This window comes from Oncorhynchus mykiss, chromosome 22 (assembly GCF_013265735.2).
Source record: "Oncorhynchus mykiss isolate Arlee chromosome 22, USDA_OmykA_1.1, whole genome shotgun sequence".
NCBI classification, from domain to species: domain Eukaryota; kingdom Metazoa; phylum Chordata; class Actinopteri; order Salmoniformes; family Salmonidae; genus Oncorhynchus; species Oncorhynchus mykiss.
Window position 1 is genome coordinate 37,870,822 of NC_048586.1, and position 21,366 is coordinate 37,892,187.

A 21,366-nucleotide genomic window follows, 5' to 3' on the forward strand; every position below is an offset into this window, starting at 1 on the left:
TCACGTCACACTGTTGTTGGTTATTGTACCTCACGTCACACTGTTGTTGTGTATTGTACCTCACACTGTTGTTGGTTATTGTACCTCACGTCACACTGTTGTTGGTTATTGTACCTCACGTCACACTGCTGTTGGTTATTGTACCTCACGTCACACTGTTGTTGTTTATTGTACCTCACGTCATACTGTTGTTGTTTATTGTACCTCACGTCACACTGTTGTTGTTTATTGTACCTCACGTCACACTGTTGTTGTTTATTGTACCTCACGTCACACTGTTGTTGTTTATTGTACCTCACGTCACACTGTTGTTGTTTATTGTACCTCACGTCACACTGTTGTTGTTTATTGTACCTCACGTCATACTGTTGTTGTTTATTGTACCTCACGTCACACTGTTGTTGTTTATTGTACCTCACGTCACACTGTTGTTGTTTATTGTACCTCACGTCACACTGTTGTTGTTTATTGTACCTCACGTCACACTGTTGTTTATTGTACCTCACGTCACACTGTTGTTGTTTATTGTACCTCACGTCACACTGTTGTTGTTTATTGTACCTCACGTCACACTGTTGTTGTTTATTGTACCTCACGTCACACTGTTGTTGTTTATTGTACCTCACGTCACACTGTTGTTGTTTATTGTACCTCACGTCACACTGTTGTTGGTTATTGTACCTCACGTCACACTGCTGTTGGTTATTGTACCTCACGTCACACTGTTGTTGTTTATTGTACCTCACGTCATACTGTTGTTGTTTATTGTACCTCACGTCACACTGTTGTTGTTTATTGTACCTCACGTCACACTGTTGTTGTTTATTGTACCTCACGTCACACTGTTGTTGTTTATTGTACCTCACGTCACACTGTTGTTGTTTATTGTACCTCACGTCACACTGTTGTTGGTTATTGTACCTCACGTCACACTGCTGTTGGTTATTGTACCTCACGTCACACTGCTGTTGTTTATTGTACCTCACGTCACACTGTTGTTGTTTATTGTACCTCACGTCACACTGCTGTTGTTTATTGTACCTCACGTCACACTGCTGTTGGTTATTGTACCTCACGTCACACTGTTGTTGGTTATTGTACCTCACGTCACACTGTTGTTGTTTATTGTACCTCACGTCACACTGTTGTTGGTTATTGTACCTCACGTCACACTGTTGTTGTGTATTGTACCTCACACTGTTGTTGGTTATTGTACCTCACGTCACACTGTTGTTGGTTATTGTACCTCACGTCACACTGTTGTTGTTTATTGTACCTCACGTCACACTGCTGTTGGTTATTGTACCTCACGTCACACTGTTGTTGTTTATTGTACCTCACGTCATACTGTTGTTGTTTATTGTACCTCACGTCACACTGTTGTTGTTTATTGTACCTCACGTCACACTGTTGTTGTTTATTGTACCTCACGTCACACTGTTGTTGTTTATTGTACCTCACGTCACACTGTTGTTGTTTATTGTACCTCACGTCACACTGTTGTTGTTTATTGTACCTCACGTCACACTGCTGTTGGTTATTGTACCTCACGTCACACTGCTGTTGGTTATTGTACCTCACGTCACACTGTTGTTGTTTATTGTACCTCACGTCACACTGTTGTTGTTTATTGTACCTCACGTCACACTGTTGTTGTTTATTGTACCTCACGTCACACTGTTGTTGGTTATTGTACCTCACGTCACACTGCTGTTGTTTATTGTACCTCACGTCACACTGTTGTTGTGTATTGTACCTCACACTGTTGTTGGTTATTGTACCTCACGTCACACTGTTGTTGTTTATTGTACCTCACGTCACACTGTTGTTGGTTATTGTACCTCACGTCACACTGTTGTTGGTTATTGTACCTCACGTCACACTGTTGTTGGTTATTGTACCTCACGTCACACTGTTGTTGTGTATTGTACCTCACACTGTTGTTGGTTATTGTACCTCACGTCACACTGTTGTTGTTTATTGTACCTCACGTCACACTGTTGTTGGTTATTGTACCTCACGTCACACTGTTGTTGGTTATTGTACCTCACGTCACACTGTTGTTGTTTATTGTACCTCACGTCACACTGTTGTTGTTTATTGTACCTCACGTCACACTGTTGTTGTTTATTGTACCTCACGTCACACTGTTGTTGGTTATTGTACCTCACGTCACACTGTTGTTGTTTATTGTACCTCACGTCACACTGTTGTTGTTTATTGTACCTCACGTCACACTGTTGTTTATTGTACCTCACGTCACACTGTTGTTGTTTATTGTACCTCACGTCACACTGTTGTTGTTTATTGTACCTCACGGCTCACTGTTGTTGTTTATTGTACCTCACGTCACACTGCTGTTGGTTATTGTACCTCACGTCACACTGCTGTTGTTTATTGTACCTCACGTCATACTGTTGTTGGTTATTGTACCTCACGTCACACTGTTGGTTATTGTACCTCACGTCACACTGTTGTTGTGTAGTGTACCTCACACTGTTGTTGGTTATTGTACCTCACGTCACACTGTTGTTGTGTAGTGTACCTCACACTGTTGTTGTTTATTGTACCTCACGTCACACTGCTGTTGTTTACTGTACCTCACGTCACACTGTTGTTGGTTATTGTACCTCACGTCACACTGTTGTTGGTTATTGTACCTCACGTCACACTGTTGTTGGTTATTGTACCTCACGTCACACTGTTGTTGGTTATTGTACCTCACGTCACACTGTTGTTGTTTATTGTACCTCACGTCACACTGTTGTTGTTTATTGTACCTCCCGTCACACTGTTGTTGTTTATTGTACCTCACGTCACACTGTTGTTGGTTATTGTACCTCACGTCACACTGTTGTTGGTTATTGTACCTCACGTCACACTGTTGTTGGTTATTGTACCTCACGTCACACTGTTGTTGTTTATTGTACCTCACGTCACACTGTTGTTGTTTATTGTACCTCCCGTCACACTGTTGTTGTTTATTGTACCTCACGTCACACTGTTGTTGGTTATTGTACCTCACGTCACACTGTTGTTTATTGTACCTCACGTCACACTGTTGTTGGTTATTGTACCTCACGTCACACTGTTGTTGGTTATTGTACCTCACGTCACACTGTTGTTGGTTATTGTACCTCACGTCACACTGTTGTTGGTTATTGTACCTCACGTCACACTGTTGTTGGTTATTGTACCTCACGTCACACTGTTGTTGTTTATTGTACCTCATGTCACACTGTTGTTGGTTATTGTACCTCACGTCACACTGTTGTTGGTTATTGTACCTCACGTCACACTGTTGTTTTACTCACCATTGCTCTACTGCAGATTGTTTTTATTTAGAGTAATATAACCTAGCTAACAATCAGTCACACACACAGGCAACTGTTCCAAATATAGGACAGCATGTTAAGACCCCTCTTATTCTTCAAAAGGAGGTGGTTATTGTTTCATCTGACCGTTTGATTTCAGTGAAACAGTTTTCGTATACTTTAATAAGACGCCTTCAGAAAATCAAATCAAACTTTGACACATGCGCCAAATACACCAGGTGTACATCTTACAGTGAAATGCTTACTTACAAGACCTTAACCAACAATGCAGTTTTAAGAAAATTCCACAAAAAAAAAAAAAAAGTCTGGGTAACCATTTGACTAGCTGTTTAGGAGTCTTATGGCTTGGGGGTAGAAGCTGTTTAGAAGCCTCTTGGACCTAGACTTGGCGCTCCGGTACCGCTTGCCGTGCGGTAGCAGAGAGAACATTCTATGTCTAGGGTGGCTGGAGTCTGACAACACCGTTGTTATTAGAATAGATACATAAAGAAGTCCCGGCTCATGACGCATTACAAACCTCTGGGATTGGTTGCAGGACAGTGACCTGAAGCAGTACTGGATGCCAGACAGTCAGTGTAAAGAGTGCTACGACTGCAACGAGAAGTTCACCACCTTCCGCCGTCGACACCACTGTCGGCTCTGCGGACAGATCTTCTGCAGCCGCTGCTGCAACCAGGAAATCCCTGGCAAGTTTATGGGCTACACGGGTGAGTGCTTTGGGGAGGGGGAGGCTCACAGGATTGCGTGGGGGGGGATAGCCCCGAAAGTTGTTCCCAAAGCAGGGTCCACAGTGTGTTAAAGACCACAGGCCCTACTGGTTTAAACTCCAGTTTGAATTCAATGCATTGTTAGATGTGTTGCAGGAAACACTAGGAGGTCTACCTCTGGGGATATGTATACACAGAGTCCTATGGGCACTCAGCATGGTGTGTGTGTGTTTTCTGCCGTGGTTGTGTGTGTTAGCAAAGTTGGATTTTGGGTAAGTTGACTGGTTGACCAGTAGTGTTTGAGCACACCTTGTTTGAAATATCCCTGAACATTGCTGTGATGTGAGAATCTGAGACCTGTTTGACCTTTGATGCTGTGATGTGACCTAACCATGCCATGCAGTGACCACACCACAGTAACCACAATACTGCCTCCATCCTAGCTCATAGCAGGACCTGCTCTTCCTCTCACTGACTCCTCCCCTCTCTCGGTCTCTTTCCCTTCCTCCATTGCACCTACCTATCTCTCTCCTCTCCTCTCTCTCTCCTATCCTCTTCTCTTCATCCCTCCCTCCATTGTTACTGTGTGTAGGAGACCTGCGGGCCTGCACCTACTGCCGTAAGATCGCTCTGAGCTACTCCCAGTCTGCAGATTCTGGCTCCATTGGAGAGGACCTGTCTGCTCTGTCTGACTCCTCCGTCAGCTCCGTCTGCATCCTGGAACCCAGCGAGCCTCGCACCCCGGTTGGAGGACGCAAGTCCAGCCGTAACATCTTCCTAGAGGAGGACCTGGCCTGGCAGAGGTGAACTAAGAGGAGGCAGAGAACAGAGGAACCTCTGTGAGGAACCATGCATGCCCCACAGAATTAAATAGATCAATATACAATAACATGTTATTAAATCTCTACGGCATGCACACCTCCCTCGCATGGACCCCAGTCAATCATCCCGTTCCGTTCCCCTCATACAAAAGATGCATGCACTCCTCCTTCGCATCAACTTCCAGTCATCTATTTGTTCCCCTCCTCACCTTTTTTCTCAGTGTTTTCTTTCTCTCTGTGTATGTCCTCCATGTTTCTCTCTGTGTATAGCCTCCATGTTACTCTCTGTGTATGTCCTCCATGTTTCTCTCTGTGTATAGCCTCCATGTTACTCTCTGTGTATTGCCTCCATGTTTCTCTCTGTGTATAGCCTCCATGTTTCTCTCTGTGTATAGCCTCCATGTTTTCCTCTGTGTATAGCCTCCATGTTTCTCTCTGTGTATAGCCTCCATGTTTTACTCTGTGTATAGCCTCCATGTTTCTCTGTGTATAGCCTCCATGTTTTCCTCTGTGTATAGCCTCCATGTTTTCCTCTGTGTATAGCCTCCATGTTTTCCTCTGTGTATAGCCTCCATGTTTTCCTCTGTGTATAGCCTCCATGTTTCTCTCTGTGTATAGCCTCCATGTTTCTCTCTGTGTATAGCCTCCATGTTTTCCTCTGTGTATAGCCTCCATGTTTTCCTCTGTGTATAGCCTCCATGTTTCTCTGTGTATAGCCTCCATGTTTTCCTCTGTGTATAGCCTCCATGTTTTCCTCTGTGTATAGCCTCCATGTTTTCCTCTGTGTATAGCCTCCATGTTTTCCTCTGTGTATAGCCTCCATGTTTTCCTCTGTGTATAGCCTCCATGTTTTCCTCTGTGTATAGCCTCCATGTTTTCCTCTGTGTATAGCCTCCATGTTTCTCTCTGTGTATAGCCTCCATGTTTCTCTCTGTGTATAGCCTCCATGTTTCCCTCTGTGTATAGCCTCCATGTTTTCCTCTGTGTATAGCCTCCATGTTTTCCTCTGTGTATAGCCTCCATGTTTTCCTCTGTGTATAGCCTCCATGTTTTCCTCTGTGTATAGCCTCCATGTTTTCCTCTGTGTATAGCCTCCATGTTTTCCTCTGTGTATAGCCTCCATGTTTTCCTCTGTGTATAGCCTCCATGTTTCTCTCTGTGTATAGCCTCCATGTTTTCCTCTGTGTATAGCCTCCATGTTTCTCTCTGTGTATAGCCTCCATGTTTCTCTCTGTGTATAGCCTCCATGTTTCTCTCTGTGTATAGCCTCCATGTTTTCCTCTGTGTATAGCCTCCATGTTTTCCTCTGTGTATAGCCTCCATGTTTCTCTCTGTGTATAGCCTCCATGTTTCTCTCTGTGTATAGCCTCCATGTTTCTCTCTGTGTATTCCTACTCTCATCTTTGTCTTTTCCTTCAAATGCAGAGTTGAAGAGACAGAGGAGAGAGACACACTAGGCGCTCTTCACCCCCCATGTCCTCTCCCTCCCTGCCCACTCCCCTCCGCCTGTCATTTTCTTCCCCTGTATAATGGGTGGGTTCTTTCTTCCAGTATGGTCCACTTTCATTGGATGTCTTTTATTGAAAACCATCTCTCAGCAATTTTTCTGATTCATTTTATAATCATAAATTGTCAATGCAAAAAACAAGCAAATTATGAAAAGAAATTGGGGTTGTGTTTTTCAAAGGCAGACCTTGTTTGATTTTGTCAGAGAACGCATGCTATTGTGTAATTGATTACCACTAGCAACATTCCATCCCATTAAACCACGTGCCTCGCTTTGAGCTAATAACATTCCATCCCATTAAACCACGTGCCTCGCTTTGAGCTAATAACATTCCATTCCATTAAACCACGTGCCTCGCTTTGAGCTAATAACATTCCATCCCATTAAACCACATGCCTCGCTTTGAGCTAATAACATTCCATCCCATTAAACCACATGCCTCGCTTTGAGCTAATAACATTCCATCCCATTAAACCACGTGCCTCGCTTTGAGCTAATAACATTCCATCCCATTAAACCACGTGCCTCGCTTTGAGCTAATAACATTCCATCCCATTAAACCACGTGCCTCGCTTTGAGCTAATAACATTCCATCCCATTAAACCACGTGCCTCGCTTTGAGCTAATAACATTCCATCCCATTAAACCACGTGCCTCGCTTTGAGCTAATAACATTCCATCCCATTAAACCACGTGCCTCGCTTTGAGCTAATAACATTCCATCCCATTAAACCACGTGCCTCGCTTTGAGCTAATAACATTCCATCCCATTAAACCACGTGCCTCGCTTTGAGCTAATAACATTCCATCCCATTAAACCACGTGCCTCGCTTTGAGCTAATAACATTCCATCCCATTAAACCACGTGCCTCGCTTTGAGCTAATAACATTCCATCCCATTAAACCACGTGACTCGCTTTGATCCAATCATCAGTGTGATACTCTTGCTCCTAACGACATGTCTCAAAGAAACTATTTGTCCCTTTCTCTCCTGGTGTAGAAACACTGAGATTGGGATAAGAAAGAAGTGAGTCCTGCTGTTGTTCATATGGCTAGCTTGTAACAGTTTTGGCTTTCTTGGCTTTCTTTTACTTTTGAGTTGAGCCTTACCCTTCGAGCCCTGCCATATTGACACTTCTGCATACGTCTACCATAGCTAGTGACTGTAGTGTTACATGGACGTCAAAGTCAAATGATTTAGTTCAGGTATGAATTAGTTTGCGTGTGTGACAGTTTGATTCACCAGGAGTCTCAGAGCAGAGGTATGAATTCTAGACTGACTGGGCTTCAAGAGGATGGAGGCAAGTCCCCAATAAGGAAGCGGTGAGTGTCTGCTTTTGGTCCATATTTTTCCCGAACCCTTTTACAGCTAGTTTTTTCCCAACTCTGTTCAGGGCTTGTATTTTGGAGCCCTGTTCTCTGATGGTGCACCCTACCGAGAGAGACGTACGTTATATATACAAAAGTATGTGGACACCCATTAAAATTTGTGGATTCAGCTATTTTAGCCACTCCCATTGCTGACAGGTGTATTCAATCGTTGCAACACTCACTACCGAGTTCCAAACTGCCTCTGGAAACAATGTCAGCACAAGAGCAGTTCGTCGGGAGCTTCATGAAACGGGTTTCCGTGGCCAAGCAGCCTCACACAAGCCTAACATGCTGACCAGACCGGACACGTCGCGAGCGTTGCAAAATAGATGTAGAAATCCATGTTATTCAATTATTGCACGCACACTGCTCACGCACGCCAACGAGCGTCTGCGTTGCCAAAGGCTAAAATAGAACTCCTTTATATTTCTGACGCAGATCGCGCTGCAAGTCCTGCCTCTCCCATCTTCTCATTGGTTTATAGAAGCACGTGCCATCTCCTCATTGGTTATACCCACGTGGGTGATTGAAAGATGAACTGTTTTGCCGGTTGTCGTGGTAATACTATGAAAGTGTAGATGCGATCACCATATAAGTTCAAAGATGAAAAAGCCTGGAAGGAGGAGAGATGACAAGAAACGATTCAGTTGTCAGTTTTATGTGTGGATTAATTGTCGGAGTAGAGGACCTTGTGCATTTCAGGTAAAATAACAACTCAATGTTTATATCCCAGGACAAATTAGCTAGCAACAGCAAGCTAGCTAAATAGGACAAATTAGCTAGCAAGTGCAAGCTAACTAGCTAAATTGCCATACATGTTTAATGCTTTTCGACCTGTCCCCAAATTAATGTCATTGGTTCAGAGTTTGTTTTGATATTTTAACCTGCGTGTCGTGATCGTGTTTGGTGTGGGGGGACAAAATACATTTATGCACGATGGTGCAGCTGGTTTGGGTTCTGTGTTAGATCACCATGTGGGATGCCAAGCGTCGGCTGGAGTAAAGCTCGCCACCATATAACTCTGGAGCAGTGGAAACACATTCTCTGGAGTGATAAACCACACTTCACCATCTGGTCCGATGAACGAATCTGGGTTTGGTGGATGCCAGAAGAATGCTGCCTGTCCCAATGCATAGTGCCAACTGTAAAGTTTGTTGGAGGAGGAAAAATGGTCGGGCTGTTTTTCATGGTTTGAGCCCCTTAGTTCCAGTGAAGGGACATCTTAACGCTACAGCATACAATGACATTCTAGACGATTCTGTGCTTCCAACTTTGTGGCAACAGTTTGTGAGAGGCCCTTTCCTGTTTCAGCATGACAATGGCCCCGTGCACAAAGCGAGTTCCATACAGAAATGGTTTGACGAGATCGATGTAGAAGAACTTGACTGCCCGGCACAGAGCCCTGACCTCAACCCCATTGAACAGCTTCAGGATAAATTAGAGCGCCGACTGCGAGTCAGGCCTCATCACCCAACAAAATCAGTGCCGACCTCACTAATGCTCTTATGGCTGAATGGAAGCAAGTCCTTGAAGAAATGTTCCAACATCTAGTGGAAAGCCTTCCCAGAAGAGTGGAGGCTGTTATAGCAGCAAAGGGGGACCAACCCCATATTAATGCCTATGATTTTGGAATGCGAAGTTCAAGGTTTCTCCCCCACATGCACACACACATACTCGGAGAAATAGGGTGCAGAATGCCCTGCAGGTCCTGTAATGCCATCCCTGTCATATCCAGGTCAGCCAGTGTGACCAACCTGTCCCTGGACCGGTCTGGCTCCTCCATGGTGCCCTCCTATGACAGCTTAGTGAGCCCCCAGACCAGTAGGACCATGCCCAAACCAGACCACAGTGAAGAGGAGAGGAAGATACTGCTGGTAAGGATCTCTTTCTTTACTTTCCTCTTTCCCCTTCTATTGATCTCTGTATCCCTTTCTCTCACTCTCTCCCTCTTTCCATCCTGTCCTTACGCTCTCCCTCTTTCCATCCTGTCCTTACGCTCTCCCTCTCCATCTTGTCCTTACGCTCTCCCTCTCCATCTTGTCCTTACGCTCTCCCTCTCCATCTTGTCCTTACGCTCTCCCTCTCCATCTTGTCCTTACGCTCTCCCTCTCCATCTTGTCCTTACGCTCTCCCTCTCCATCTTGTCCTTACGCTCTCCCTCTCCATCTTGTCCTTACGCTCTCCCTCTCCATCTTGTCCTTACGCTCTCCCTCTCCATCTTGTCCTTACGCTCTCCCTCTCCATCTTGTCCTTACGCTCTCCCTCTCCATCTTGTCCTTACGCTCTCCATCTTGTCCTTACGCTCTCCATCTTGTCCTTACGCTCTCCATCTTGTCCTTACGCTCTCCATCTTGTCCTTACGCTCACCATCTTGTCCTTACGCTCTCTCTCTCTCCATCTTGTCCTTACGCTCTCCCTCTCTCCATCTTGTCCTTACGCTCTCCCTCTCTCCATCTTGTCCTTACGCTCTCCCTCTCTCCATCTTGTCCTTACGCTCTCCCTCTCTCCATCTTGTCCTTACGCTCTCCCTCTCCATCTTGTCCTTACGCTCTCCCTCTCCATCTTGTCCTTACGCTCTCCATCTTGTCCTTACGCTCTCCCTCTCCATCTTGTCCTTACGCTCTCCATCTTGTCCTTACGCTCTCCCTCTCCATCTTGTCCTTACGCTCTCCCTCTCTCCATCTTGTCCTTACGCTCTCCCTCTCCATCTTGTCCTTACGCTCTCCCTCTCCATCTTGTCCTTACGCTCTCCCTCTCCATCTTGTCCTTACGCTCTCCCTCTCTCCATCTTGTCCTTACGCTCTCCCTCTCTCCATCTTGTCCTTACGCTCTCCCTCTCTCCATCTTGTCCTTACGCTCTCCCTCTCTCCATCTTGTCCTTACGCTCTCCCTCTCTCCATCTTGTCCTTACGCTCTCCCTCTCCATCTTGTCCTTACGCTCTCCCTCTCTCCATCTTGTCCTTACGCTCTCCCTCTCTCCATCTTGTCCTTACGCTCTCCCTCTCTCCATCTTGTCCTTACGCTCTCCCTTTCTCCATCTTGTCCTTACGCTCTCCCTCTCCATTTTGTTCTTACGCTCTCCATCTTGTCCTTACGCTCTCCCTCTCCATCTTGTCCGTACGCTTTCCCTCTCCATCTTGTCCTTACGCTCTCCCTCTCCATCTTGTCCTTACGCTCTCCCTCTCCATCTTGTCCTTTCGCTCTCCCTCTCTCCATCTTGTCCTTACGCTCTCCCTCTCCATCTTGTCCTTACGCTCTCCATCTCCATCTTGTCCTTTCGCTCTCCCTCTCTCCATCTTGTCCTTACGCTCTCCCTCTCTCCATCTTGTCCTTACGCTCTCCCTCTCCATCTTGTCCTTACGCTCTCCCTCTCCATCTTGTCCTTACGCTCTCCCTCTCCATCTTGTCCTTTCGCTCTCCCTCTCCATCTTGTCCTTACGCTCTCCCTCTCTCCATCTTGTCCTTACGCTCTCCCTCTCTCCATCTTGTCCTTACGCTCTCCCTCTCTCCATCTTGTCCTTATGCTCTCCCTCTCTCCATCTTGTCCTTACGCTCTCCCTCTCTCCATCTTGTCCTTACGCTTTCCCTCTCTCCATCTTGTCCTTACGCTCTCTCTCTCTCCATCTTGTCCTTACGCTCTCCCTCTCTCCATCTTGTCCTTACTCTCTCCCTCTATTTTCTTTCTAGCCCTGTCTGTATATTTACACTCCATTGTTGGCAAAGCATACAATAAAAACAGATTTTTCACTGACTGACTTTCATGACATGTAGGACTCGTCCCAGCTCAAAGACCTGTGGAAGAAGATTTGTAACAACAGTACTGGCATGGAGTTCCAGGACCACCGCTACTGGCTCCGTACATACCCCAACTGCATTGTGGGGAAGGAGCTGGTCAACTGGCTGCTGAGGAGTGGAACCATCTCCACCAGGTATAGACATACTGTATCATGGCTACCTGACTGATGTCTGAATAACGATATTGTAGAAAGAAGAGATTACATGAGTTAGAAAATGTTTTCTCTCTTGCCTACATCTCTCTCACTCTTCCATCTTTCTTGCTCTTCCATCTTGCTCACTCCTCCACTCTCGCTCGCCCTTCCATCTTTCTCTCGCTCTCTGTCTCACTCACTCATACTCTTGCAGGGCCCAGGCGATAGCCATTGGTCAGGCTGTGGTAGACGGTCGTTGGTTGGAATGTGTCACTCACCACAACCAGCTGTTCAGGGATGAGTACGCTCTCTATCGCCCCCTCCAGGTGAGATACTGTTTTGTGGGAATAAGGGGACGAGTCTGCCTACTTCTCCCTATAGCCACTTGGTTTATTACATGTAGCCACTCCTCCAACAACTTTGTGCAGCAGTGATGCCACTGCAGCCGAACGGCGCTAAAAGCTCACCACACTTCAATTAAGAGGGTGATGGTGAGGATGATGATCATGATGTTCTGTCTTCTCTTCAGAGCACAGAGTTCTCTGAGACCCCGTCTCCTGACAGTGACAGTGTCAACTCTCTGGAGGGACACTCAGAACCCTCCTGGTTCAAAGACATCAAGTTTTGCGACAGTGACACAGACCAGGTGGCTGACGAGAATGACTATGTCACGACCAGTATGTATCCCAGCATGCCTTGTGACTTTAGCCCTCAGGCTAAACATTACAACAACCAGCATCATGTCTATGCCTGCTTTCTTCTTAAAGGTCCAATGCAAACATTTTCTTCTCAATATCAAATCATTTCTGGGTAACAGTGAAGTACTTTACTGTGATTGTTTTCAATTCAAATGGTCATAAAGCCAGAATTTAGCTTGGACTGTCTGGGGAAAACTGAACTAGCTGTTATTGGCAGAGTGGTTTGGAACTCTTTCTTATTGGTCTATTAACACATTTATCGCCTGGTGATGTCAGCAGGCAGGCCAAAAGTTAATCCCACCAAAACAGGCTAAAATGTCAGGCAGTCTTTTCAACCAGCGGTTACCCTAAAAGGGCATTATCATCATTTCCAACCTCAGTGTGGAAATATACAGCTGAAGTCAGAAGTTTACATACACCTTAGCCAAATACATTTAAACTCAGTTTTTCACAATTCCTGACATTTAATACTAGTAATAATTCTCTGTTTTAGATCAGTTAGGACACCACTTTATTTTAAGAATGTGAAATGTCAGAATAGAATAGTACAGAGAGTGATTGATTTCAGCTTTTATTTCTTTCATCACATTCCCAGTGGGTCAGAAGTTTACAAACACTCAATTAGATTTGGTAGCATTGCCTTTAAATTGTTTAACTTGGGTCAAATGTTTCGGGTAGCCTTCCACAAGCTTTTCACAATAAGTTGGGTGAATTGTGGCCCATTCCTCCTGACAGAGCTGGTGTAACTGAGGCAGGTTTGTAGTCCTCCTTGTTCACACACGCTTTTTCAGTTCTGCCCACAAATTTTCTATGTGATTGAGGTCAGGGCTTTGTGATGGTCACTCCAATACCTTGACTTTGTTGTCCTTAAGCCATAACTGTGGAAGTATGCTTGGGGTCATTGTTATTTTTGAAGACGCATTTGCGACCAAGCTTTAACTTCCTTACCGTCTTGAGATGTTGTTTCAATATATCCACATCATTTTCCTCCCTCATGATGCCATATATTTTGTGAAATGTACCAGTCCCTCCTACAGCAATGCAGCAAAGCAACCGTGCTTCACAGTTGGGATGGTGTTCTTCGGCTTGCAAGCCTGCCCCTTTTTCCTCCAAACATAACGATGGTCATTATGGCCAAACAGTTCTATTTTTGTTTCATCAGACCAGAGGACATCTTTGTCCCCATGTGCAGTTGCAAACCGTAGTCTGGCTTTTTTATGGCGGTTTTGGAGCCGTGGCTTCTTCTTTGCTGAGCGGCCTTTCAGGTTATGTCGATATAGGACTCGTTTTACTGTGGATATAGATACTTTTGTACCTGTTTCCTCCAGCATCTTCACAAGGTCCTTTGCTGTTGTTCTGGGATTGATTTGCACTTTTCGCACCAAAGTACATTCATCTCTAGGAGACAGAACACGTCTCCTTCCTGAGCGCTATGACGGCTGCGTGGTCCCATGGTGTTTATACTTGCGTACTATTGTTTGTACAGATGAACGTGGTACCTTCAGGCGTTTTGAAATTGTGGAGGTCTCCAATTTCTTTTCTGAGGTCTTGGCTGATTTCTTTTGATTTTCCCATGATGTCAAGCAAAGAAGCACTGAGTTTGAAGGTAGGCCTTGAAATACATCCACAGGTACACCTCCAATTGACTCAAATGATGTCAATCAGAAGCATCTAAAGCCATGACATAATTTTCTGGAATTTTACAAGCTGTTTAAAGGCACAGTCAACTTGGGGTATGTAAACTTCTGACCCACTGGATTTGTGATACAGTGAATTATAAGTGAAATAATCTGTCTGTAAACAATTGTTGGAACAATGACTTGTGTCATGCACAAAGTAGAGGTCTTAACCAACTTGTCAAAACTATAGTTTGTTAACAATACATTTGTGGAGTGGTTGAAAAACGAGTTTTAATGACTCCAACCTAAGTGTATGTAAACTTCAGACTTCAACTGTATATAAAAGACAGGTAAATCACATTTTTGACTGCACTAAGCCTTTAATATTGAGAGTAAACAATAGGTAGTTGACTCTTTGTAATGTCTCTGAGATTTTTCTTTGTATTTCTCTTACTACTGAGCTCTTGAACTATATAACTAGTGTGTACTCCCCCTCCATGCTGCTATGCATCAACAAGACACATTACATGTTTTTAATGTGCTAATAAAGATCCAATCAATCAATCAATCAATCAATCAATCAATGCACCCCCCCCTCCCCCTTGTCAGACTCATCCAACCCCAGTAAGAGGACGTCAGTCAGTAGTTTCCAATCAGCGGTGGACAGTGACTCTGCTGCTTCCATCAACCTCAATATGGAGCAGGACAATGTCAACTTCCACATCAAGAAACAGTCCAAGTACCCCCATGTACCACCGCTCCCCAAGGAGCAGAAAGGTACGGCGCAACAAACACACACACTGTTCCACCTGAACAGGGACAGTCCTATCCCTCTTCACTAGAATGTCTTGCTGAAAGAAAACGCCTTTACATAGACGTTTATTTTGATCGATTCACCTTAATCTGCAATAGCATACAAAGAGGAACTTAACCTATTTGTTTGCTCAGCCAGTTCCCATAACTCTTATACGTTTATGGAAGGTGGAGTTGTGTGTTTATGCGTTTCTCCTCTTTCTCTCTCCTGTATCAGAGTACCTGGTCTCAGAGGACGGAGGACAGAATATCTCCATCAGTGACGCTTTCATCAAAGGTAGGAACTCCCCACTTACTAGTGTAGTCTGGCTTCAACTCTTGAGCAGCTGTGTATACTTTCTATTGAACAAGCAGTTGGTACTGAACCTAATGTACTGTAGCTGTAAACCAAGCTATCGCTCTCTGTGTGCTGCAGAGTCCCTGTTTAACCGTCGTGTGGAGGAGAAAGCTAACGAGGTGCTGTTCACTCCTCTGGGCTGGCACCACAGCTCCCTGGACCAGCTCAGAGAGGAGAATGGAGAGAAGGAGGCCATGGAGAGGCTACTGTGAGTACAGTCGGACAACTTTAGAGGTTTGAAAGTTGTTCAAATGTTTGTCCAACCTTTTTTTTGTCCATTAAATATGTATGTGAGTACAGGAAATGCTAGGCACTACTGAAGTGGGAGGTCTGGAATGTAAAGACTAGTCTCTAGCCTACTAAATTGAAGTATAATTGGAACTGAACATATAAGTCATTCTTTAGATGAAGCAGAGATCTCCTCTCAGTATGAATTAGTGTACTATGGTGGTATGTAAACATTTTTAGCTGGTGACTTTGCATGTTATACTGGCCGCAGCTCTGCCAACCACAGCCACATGATGGCGCTGCTGCAGCAGCTGCTGTACAGCGAGTCCCTGTGCCTCTCCTGGCGTGACATCATCGTTCCCGTGGTGAGGCAGGTAGTGCAGACGGTGCGGCCGGACGTTCGCAGTTGTGATGATGACATGGACATCAGACAACTGGTTCACGTCAAGAAGGTACCTCGCTGACAGTGCTCTATTCTAACTTGAGATCTGGTTGATTAACTTGACTTTCAAGTCTCCATATTGACCTCAATGAACGATTTACGCAAAAGTCTGCGTTGCCTGCATTTCTTTCAACTCTGAATCAGTTCTTTGTCATTTGGCTTTACTTAGACTGCACATACTGCAGGAGTAGACTGATAGGTGACCAAAATGGCTGTCTTTTTAAACTTCATTCTTTCTGGGGCGGGGGGTTTGTTGTTTTTTAGATTCCTGGAGGGAAGAAGTTTGACTCTGCGGTAGTGAATGGCTTTGTCTGTACCAAGAACATTGCCCACAAAAAAGTAAGTTCCCTTCTCTTATGTAACAACTACCATCTCTCCCTGTAAACACAGTCAGAGGGACGCAGTTTATTGCTTGTCTGTGAAGTACAATTGAATCATATTTTAGATGAACTCGTACATCAAGAACCCCAAGATCCTGCTTCTGAAGTGTTCCATAGAGTATCTCTACAGAGAGGAGACCAAGTTCACCTGCATTGACCCCATTGTGCTTCAGGTCAGCCTGTTAGTCATTCCACATTTGCTAGCACCCATCCACAATTTCTAGAAATTAAGAAAAAGAAAATGTGATCTTTGTCAGTGTCTTTGTTACCCAGGAGCATGAGTTTCTGAAGAACTATGTTCAGCGTATAGTGGACGTGCGTCCCAACCTGGTGCTGGTGGAGAAGACCGTGTCTCGTATCGCTCAGGACATGCTGCTGGAGCACGGCATCACACTGGTTATCAACGTCAAACCGGTCAGTAGCTCTCTGTACTGCTAGGAAAAAATGATTAACTGGTGTTATCAATGTCAAACCAGTTGGTACTGCCCTGCCATCTCTCTAGCTATCTCTACTAGCTAGACTAGCCTGGGTTGTTTCCAAACCCACCTTTAGCGCTTAAGAACATCTTACTTGTGTAGCTTTTGTTAGTTTATTTTTATTACATTTTTTTGCAAATAGATTTGGGTTCTATCAATGTAATTGACTGCATCATTTACAATCATATATATTTTACACACACACACACACACACAGTACCAGTCAAAAGTTTGGGCACACCTACTCATTCAAGGGTTTTTCTTTATTTCTACTATCTTGTACATTGTAGAATAATAGTGAAGACATCAAAACGATGAAAAAACTAAATGGAATCATGTAGTAACCAAAAAGAGTGTTAAACAATTCAAAACATATTTCAGATTATTCAAAGTAGCCACCCTTTGCCTTGATGGCAGCTTTTCACACTCTTGGCATTCTCTCAACTAGCTTCCATGAGGTAGTCACCTGGAATGCATTTCAATTAACAGGTGTGCCTTGTTAATTTGTGAAATTTCTGCGACCATTTTCCCAAGCGTCTCTGAGCAGTCAGACCTTTTATTTTGTGCCGCTAGGGCCACAGTAACCCCCCCCACCCCCATGGGATACTGCAGCTAGTGCTTCACTACTCTTTATGATGGTGTCTGTTGCCATGTCAGCCCGTTCTTCTGCTTCATCCGTTCAACTGTCTGTTAGCCGTTCCTGCCCTCTCTCTCTTCCCCACCTCTGGTTCTCTGCAGCAAGTCTTGGACAGGGTGAGTCACATGACCCAGGGGGACCTGGTCATGTTCATGGACCAGCTGCTCACCAAGCCTCGTCTGGGAACCTGCCAAAAGTTCTACCTACACTCCTTCCAGCTGGCCAACAGTGAGTGGAAACTACTCTGCCCTCAACATGCTGCTTTTAGTGTACATCTTACATATCTACATTTTAAATCTCTTTACCTTCGATGTTGGAAGCCGTTCATAACACTTATTTCACTTAAATAATCCAACACATGAAACCAACACACTGCAACCAGGTGCTTTCATTCACAATGTCCTCCAGCCTAGACTATATGTATCTACATGCTCATTCTGACTCTCCTGAGTGCCACAGCACAACTATGTAATGTGTTCTCCTCTTTCCCTTCTCTGTGACAGATGAGTTGAAGACTCTGATGTTCTTTGAGGGCTGCCCTCCCCAGCTAGGCTGTACCATAAAGCTTCGCGGGGCGTCTGAGTACGAGCTGGCCAGGGTTAAAGAGATCATCATCCTCATGGTGTGTGTGGCCTACCACTCCCAGCTAGAGATATCCTTCCTCATGGATGAGTTTGCCATGCCTCCCAGCCTGGCCAAGACCAGCTTCCCCTGTCTCCTGGAGAGCACTACCATCGTGGAGGAGGAGAGCCAGGAAAATGAGACCGACCAGAGCACCCTCTTCCAGGGAGGAGAGACTGTGCTAGGGGACGAGGAGAATTCTGTATCGGAATCCTCCTCGCCTAAAGATGTCGAGGTTGTCAAAGTCGCCAAGAACCAACTCCTGTCCTCCTCATCCTCCCTGGTGGCCGAGGGGATGGAGTCAGCAGAGGTCATGACCTCCACGCCGTTGTCCAATCCCCTGGCGCCGCCACCACCCTACCTCATTGATGACCTAGAGGAGTTAACAGATGAGATTGGGCTGGAGCAGGGGGAGGAGACTGAGGGGGGGAGCGGGTCAGGGGTTCTGGGGAGGCGTGAGTCGCAGGAGGAGAGCTCTGCTTCGGAGACGGCCCCCAGGCTGTTCAGAGACCCCCTGCAGGATGACACAGGGCTGTTTGTCACAGAGCAGGTGAGGATTAAGGCGACATGCAGAAACACATTGGTTTTAATAATAAAAAAGCATTTTTAAAACGACTTCCATTGTCCTCCAAGAGTGTCCAACGATATCCTTGACTGTTCTGTCACCGAGCAGGTGGCCTCGACGGACGACCATCTCAGGACGCTGACGGCAGGCTTCAAACAGGAGCTGAAGGACATCATCCTGTGTGTCTCCCCCTTCATCACTTTCAGAGAGCCCTTCCTCCTCTCCCCCGCTGGCCTACGCTGCCCCAGCAGAGACTACTTTCCTCAACAGGTCTGTTTGTTTACATTGACTGTATTTATTGAATGTTTTTCAATTCCTCTGTACAAAACATGGTAGTCATGCTTACACAATATGCCATCTCATAACACTTAAGTGCTGGGCGAATGATCAATAAGATATTTTCATATTTGAGATGTAACATAGTAGCTCCTCGTGCAGGTGTACCTCTCCCCACTGCTAAACAAGGACTTCAAAGAACTAGACGGTCGACGTAAGCGACAACTCCTCAAAGACTCCACCCCATCCGGTGGAGGCGTGGCCAACGGAGGCCCTCGCCCCATCCAGGTGTTACCCTCCCACCGCCTTACCAGTGCCCGCATCGCAGAGCATCTGGGCAGCAGCCAGGACTTGGCCAAGATGCTGGCAGACTACCGTGCCCAAGGAGGCCGACTCCGACAGGAGGAGGCAGACCCCTTCGCCCAGCCCCTATCTCAGCCACCGGTCCGGGAGGCTCTGCCGCCCAAGCACCCCGTCAAGGCTGATTGTGAGGAGGAGAAGCCAGCGGGACAGAACGACATGACCTGGGCCTCCAAGGTAGTTAGGACACATCACAATATAGGAGGGAGATGGCGCAGATCTCCAACAGTCTCACTGATGTATCTGTGGAGTTAGTTATTCCATTACAAACAATCTATCTTAAAATCTCCCTTAACCAGTGCTAGTTTACTGATCAATGTGCTACTGATGAGAGCTCACCACTTCCCTCACTCTCCAGAGATATTAAGTCAGGGCTGAAGAGTGCTGTTTTTATGCTGTCGTTGACCACCATTACTTATGTGTTTCAGCTGGACTGCCTGAACCCAGTGAACCATCAGAGACTCTGTGTTCTGTTCAGCAGCTCCTCTGCCCAGTCCAACAACGCCCCCAACCCTTGCGTCAGTCCCTGGTAAACCCCACCCAACCCCGGTGGTCTTCAATTCAGTACTACTTTATTTATCCCCTTAGGTGCAACAGAAGTGTTGTTGTGTACCAGCTGTGAAAGACCAACTGACTGAATTTTGAAAGGTCAGCTATTCACAAGTACTTATTTGTTCTCAACAGGATGGTCACGATGGAGTTCTACGGAAAGAACGACCTCACTCTAGGAATATTCCTGGAGAGATACTGTTTCAGGTGAGGGGGAAATCTGAACCAGACAAATTGTGTTAGCGAATTTACAATAAAACCTTTTACATCTATTTTGTTGTCACTGATGTAATAAAATCTAGCTCAATGAAGCACCTCTTCGTGTGTGTGTTTTACAGGCCGTCCTATCAATGCCCCAGTATGTTCTGTGAGACTCCCATGGTGCACCATGTGCGGCGGTTTGTCCATGGCAGTGGCTGTGTTCAGATCGTACTGAAGGAGCTGGACTCTCCTGTGCCTGGATACCAACACACCATCCTCAACTACTCCTGGTGCCGCATATGCAAACAGGTACAGTAACTTTTTAATCGGTGTGTTTCCTTATCTATTTCATGACTACCCCCAGGACTGCAGGTTTGCTCTATAGCTAGCAGCCCGAGTTCAACAAATCAAATGCTTGCTAATCAGCCAGTTCTTGGCTAGAGCATAAAGCTGCTGTCCAGGTCTGCTTAGCGTCAATCTCTCACACAGCTTTGATCCTTATATTCTACTCTACTATACTCTCTTCTACTATACTCTACTCTAAAATACAATACTCTACTCTCTTCTACTATATTTTACTCTACTACTATACTATAATTTACTCTCTCCTACTCGCCTACTCTACTCTCTTCTACTCTACTATAATGTACTTTTCTACTCTATACTTTATTTTACTCTAGAGTAGGAGAGAGTAGAGTAGAATACAAGGATCAAAGCTGTGAGATTGAAGCTAAGCAGACTCTATACTCTACTCTCTTCTCTACTATACTCCTACTCTACTATAGTATAGTAGAAGAGAGTAAATTATAGTAGAAGAGTAGAGTAAAATATAGAGTAGAATACAAGGATCAACGCTGTGTGAGATTGAAGATAAGCAGAATCTATACTCTACTCTTATACTATTCTCTCTCCTACTATACTTTTATTTACTGTACTATACTGTTTTCTACTACAGTCTCTTCATACTCAATTATACTCATTGATACACTCTTCTACTATACTTTGCTCTCATCTATGCTGCTATACTTTCTTGTACTCTATCTTAGAGTATACTCTACCCTCCTACTCTACTATCCTACTCTAATTCTACTTTCTTACTACTTTACACTCCTACTATAATTTACTTTCTTCTCTTCTACTCTATTATACTTTACTCTACTATACTCCTACTCTACTCTCCTACTATAGTATAATTTACTCTTCTACTATATAATCTACTCTCCTACTCTCATTTACACTCCTACTATAATTTACTATTCTACTATACTCTACTATAATATCCTACTCTATTCTCTTCTACTCTCCTATTCCACTCTCCTACTGTACTATACTCTATTCTACTCTGTACTTTACTATACTCTCTTCTACTCTACTCTCCTACTCTTTACTCTTCAAAACTATAATTTACTCTCTTCTACTCTTTACTTTACTCTCTCCTATTACTATCCTACTTTACTCTCTTCTACTATACTATAATGTATTATACTCTATACT

At 45.0% G+C, this 21,366-nt stretch overlaps 1 protein-coding gene across 15 annotated transcripts in view; it reads left to right on the forward strand.

The window, feature by feature from the left end:
- The window catches only part of LOC110501832 (1-phosphatidylinositol 3-phosphate 5-kinase), a 41,377-nt gene that overhangs the window by 9,330 nt on the left and 10,681 nt on the right, over positions 1 to 21,366 (forward strand). For 9 of the 15 annotated variants that reach the window (XR_005038830.1, XM_036959244.1, XM_036959245.1 and 6 more), the window contains 23 exons: positions 3,871 to 4,042; positions 4,635 to 4,845; positions 6,289 to 6,396; positions 7,371 to 7,397; positions 7,604 to 7,693; positions 9,477 to 9,615; positions 11,513 to 11,670; positions 11,885 to 11,996; positions 12,200 to 12,347; positions 14,597 to 14,764; positions 15,018 to 15,077; positions 15,216 to 15,345; positions 15,637 to 15,817; positions 16,072 to 16,146; positions 16,253 to 16,360; positions 16,461 to 16,601; positions 17,402 to 17,528; positions 17,804 to 18,471; positions 18,595 to 18,756; positions 18,925 to 19,299; positions 19,551 to 19,651; positions 19,807 to 19,878; positions 20,010 to 20,181. Coding sequence is in view for 14 of the 15 variants with exons in the window: in XM_036959244.1 (XP_036815139.1) it covers positions 3,871 to 4,042; positions 4,635 to 4,845; positions 6,289 to 6,396; positions 7,371 to 7,397; positions 7,604 to 7,693; positions 9,477 to 9,615; positions 11,513 to 11,670; positions 11,885 to 11,996; positions 12,200 to 12,347; positions 14,597 to 14,764; positions 15,018 to 15,077; positions 15,216 to 15,345; positions 15,637 to 15,817; positions 16,072 to 16,146; positions 16,253 to 16,360; positions 16,461 to 16,601; positions 17,402 to 17,528; positions 17,804 to 18,471; positions 18,595 to 18,756; positions 18,925 to 19,299; positions 19,551 to 19,651; positions 19,807 to 19,878; positions 20,010 to 20,181 (3,705 nt within the window). In the remaining variant the exon portion in view is untranslated. The remainder of the gene's footprint in view (positions 1 to 3,870; positions 4,043 to 4,634; positions 4,846 to 6,288; positions 6,397 to 7,370; positions 7,398 to 7,603; positions 7,694 to 9,476; positions 9,616 to 11,512; positions 11,671 to 11,884; positions 11,997 to 12,199; positions 12,348 to 14,596; positions 14,765 to 15,017; positions 15,078 to 15,215; positions 15,346 to 15,636; positions 15,818 to 16,071; positions 16,147 to 16,252; positions 16,361 to 16,460; positions 16,602 to 17,401; positions 17,529 to 17,803; positions 18,472 to 18,594; positions 18,757 to 18,924; positions 19,300 to 19,550; positions 19,652 to 19,806; positions 19,879 to 20,009; positions 20,182 to 21,366) is intronic. The other 6 variants (XM_036959254.1, XM_036959256.1, XM_036959246.1 and 3 more) reach the window with 5 other exon arrangements.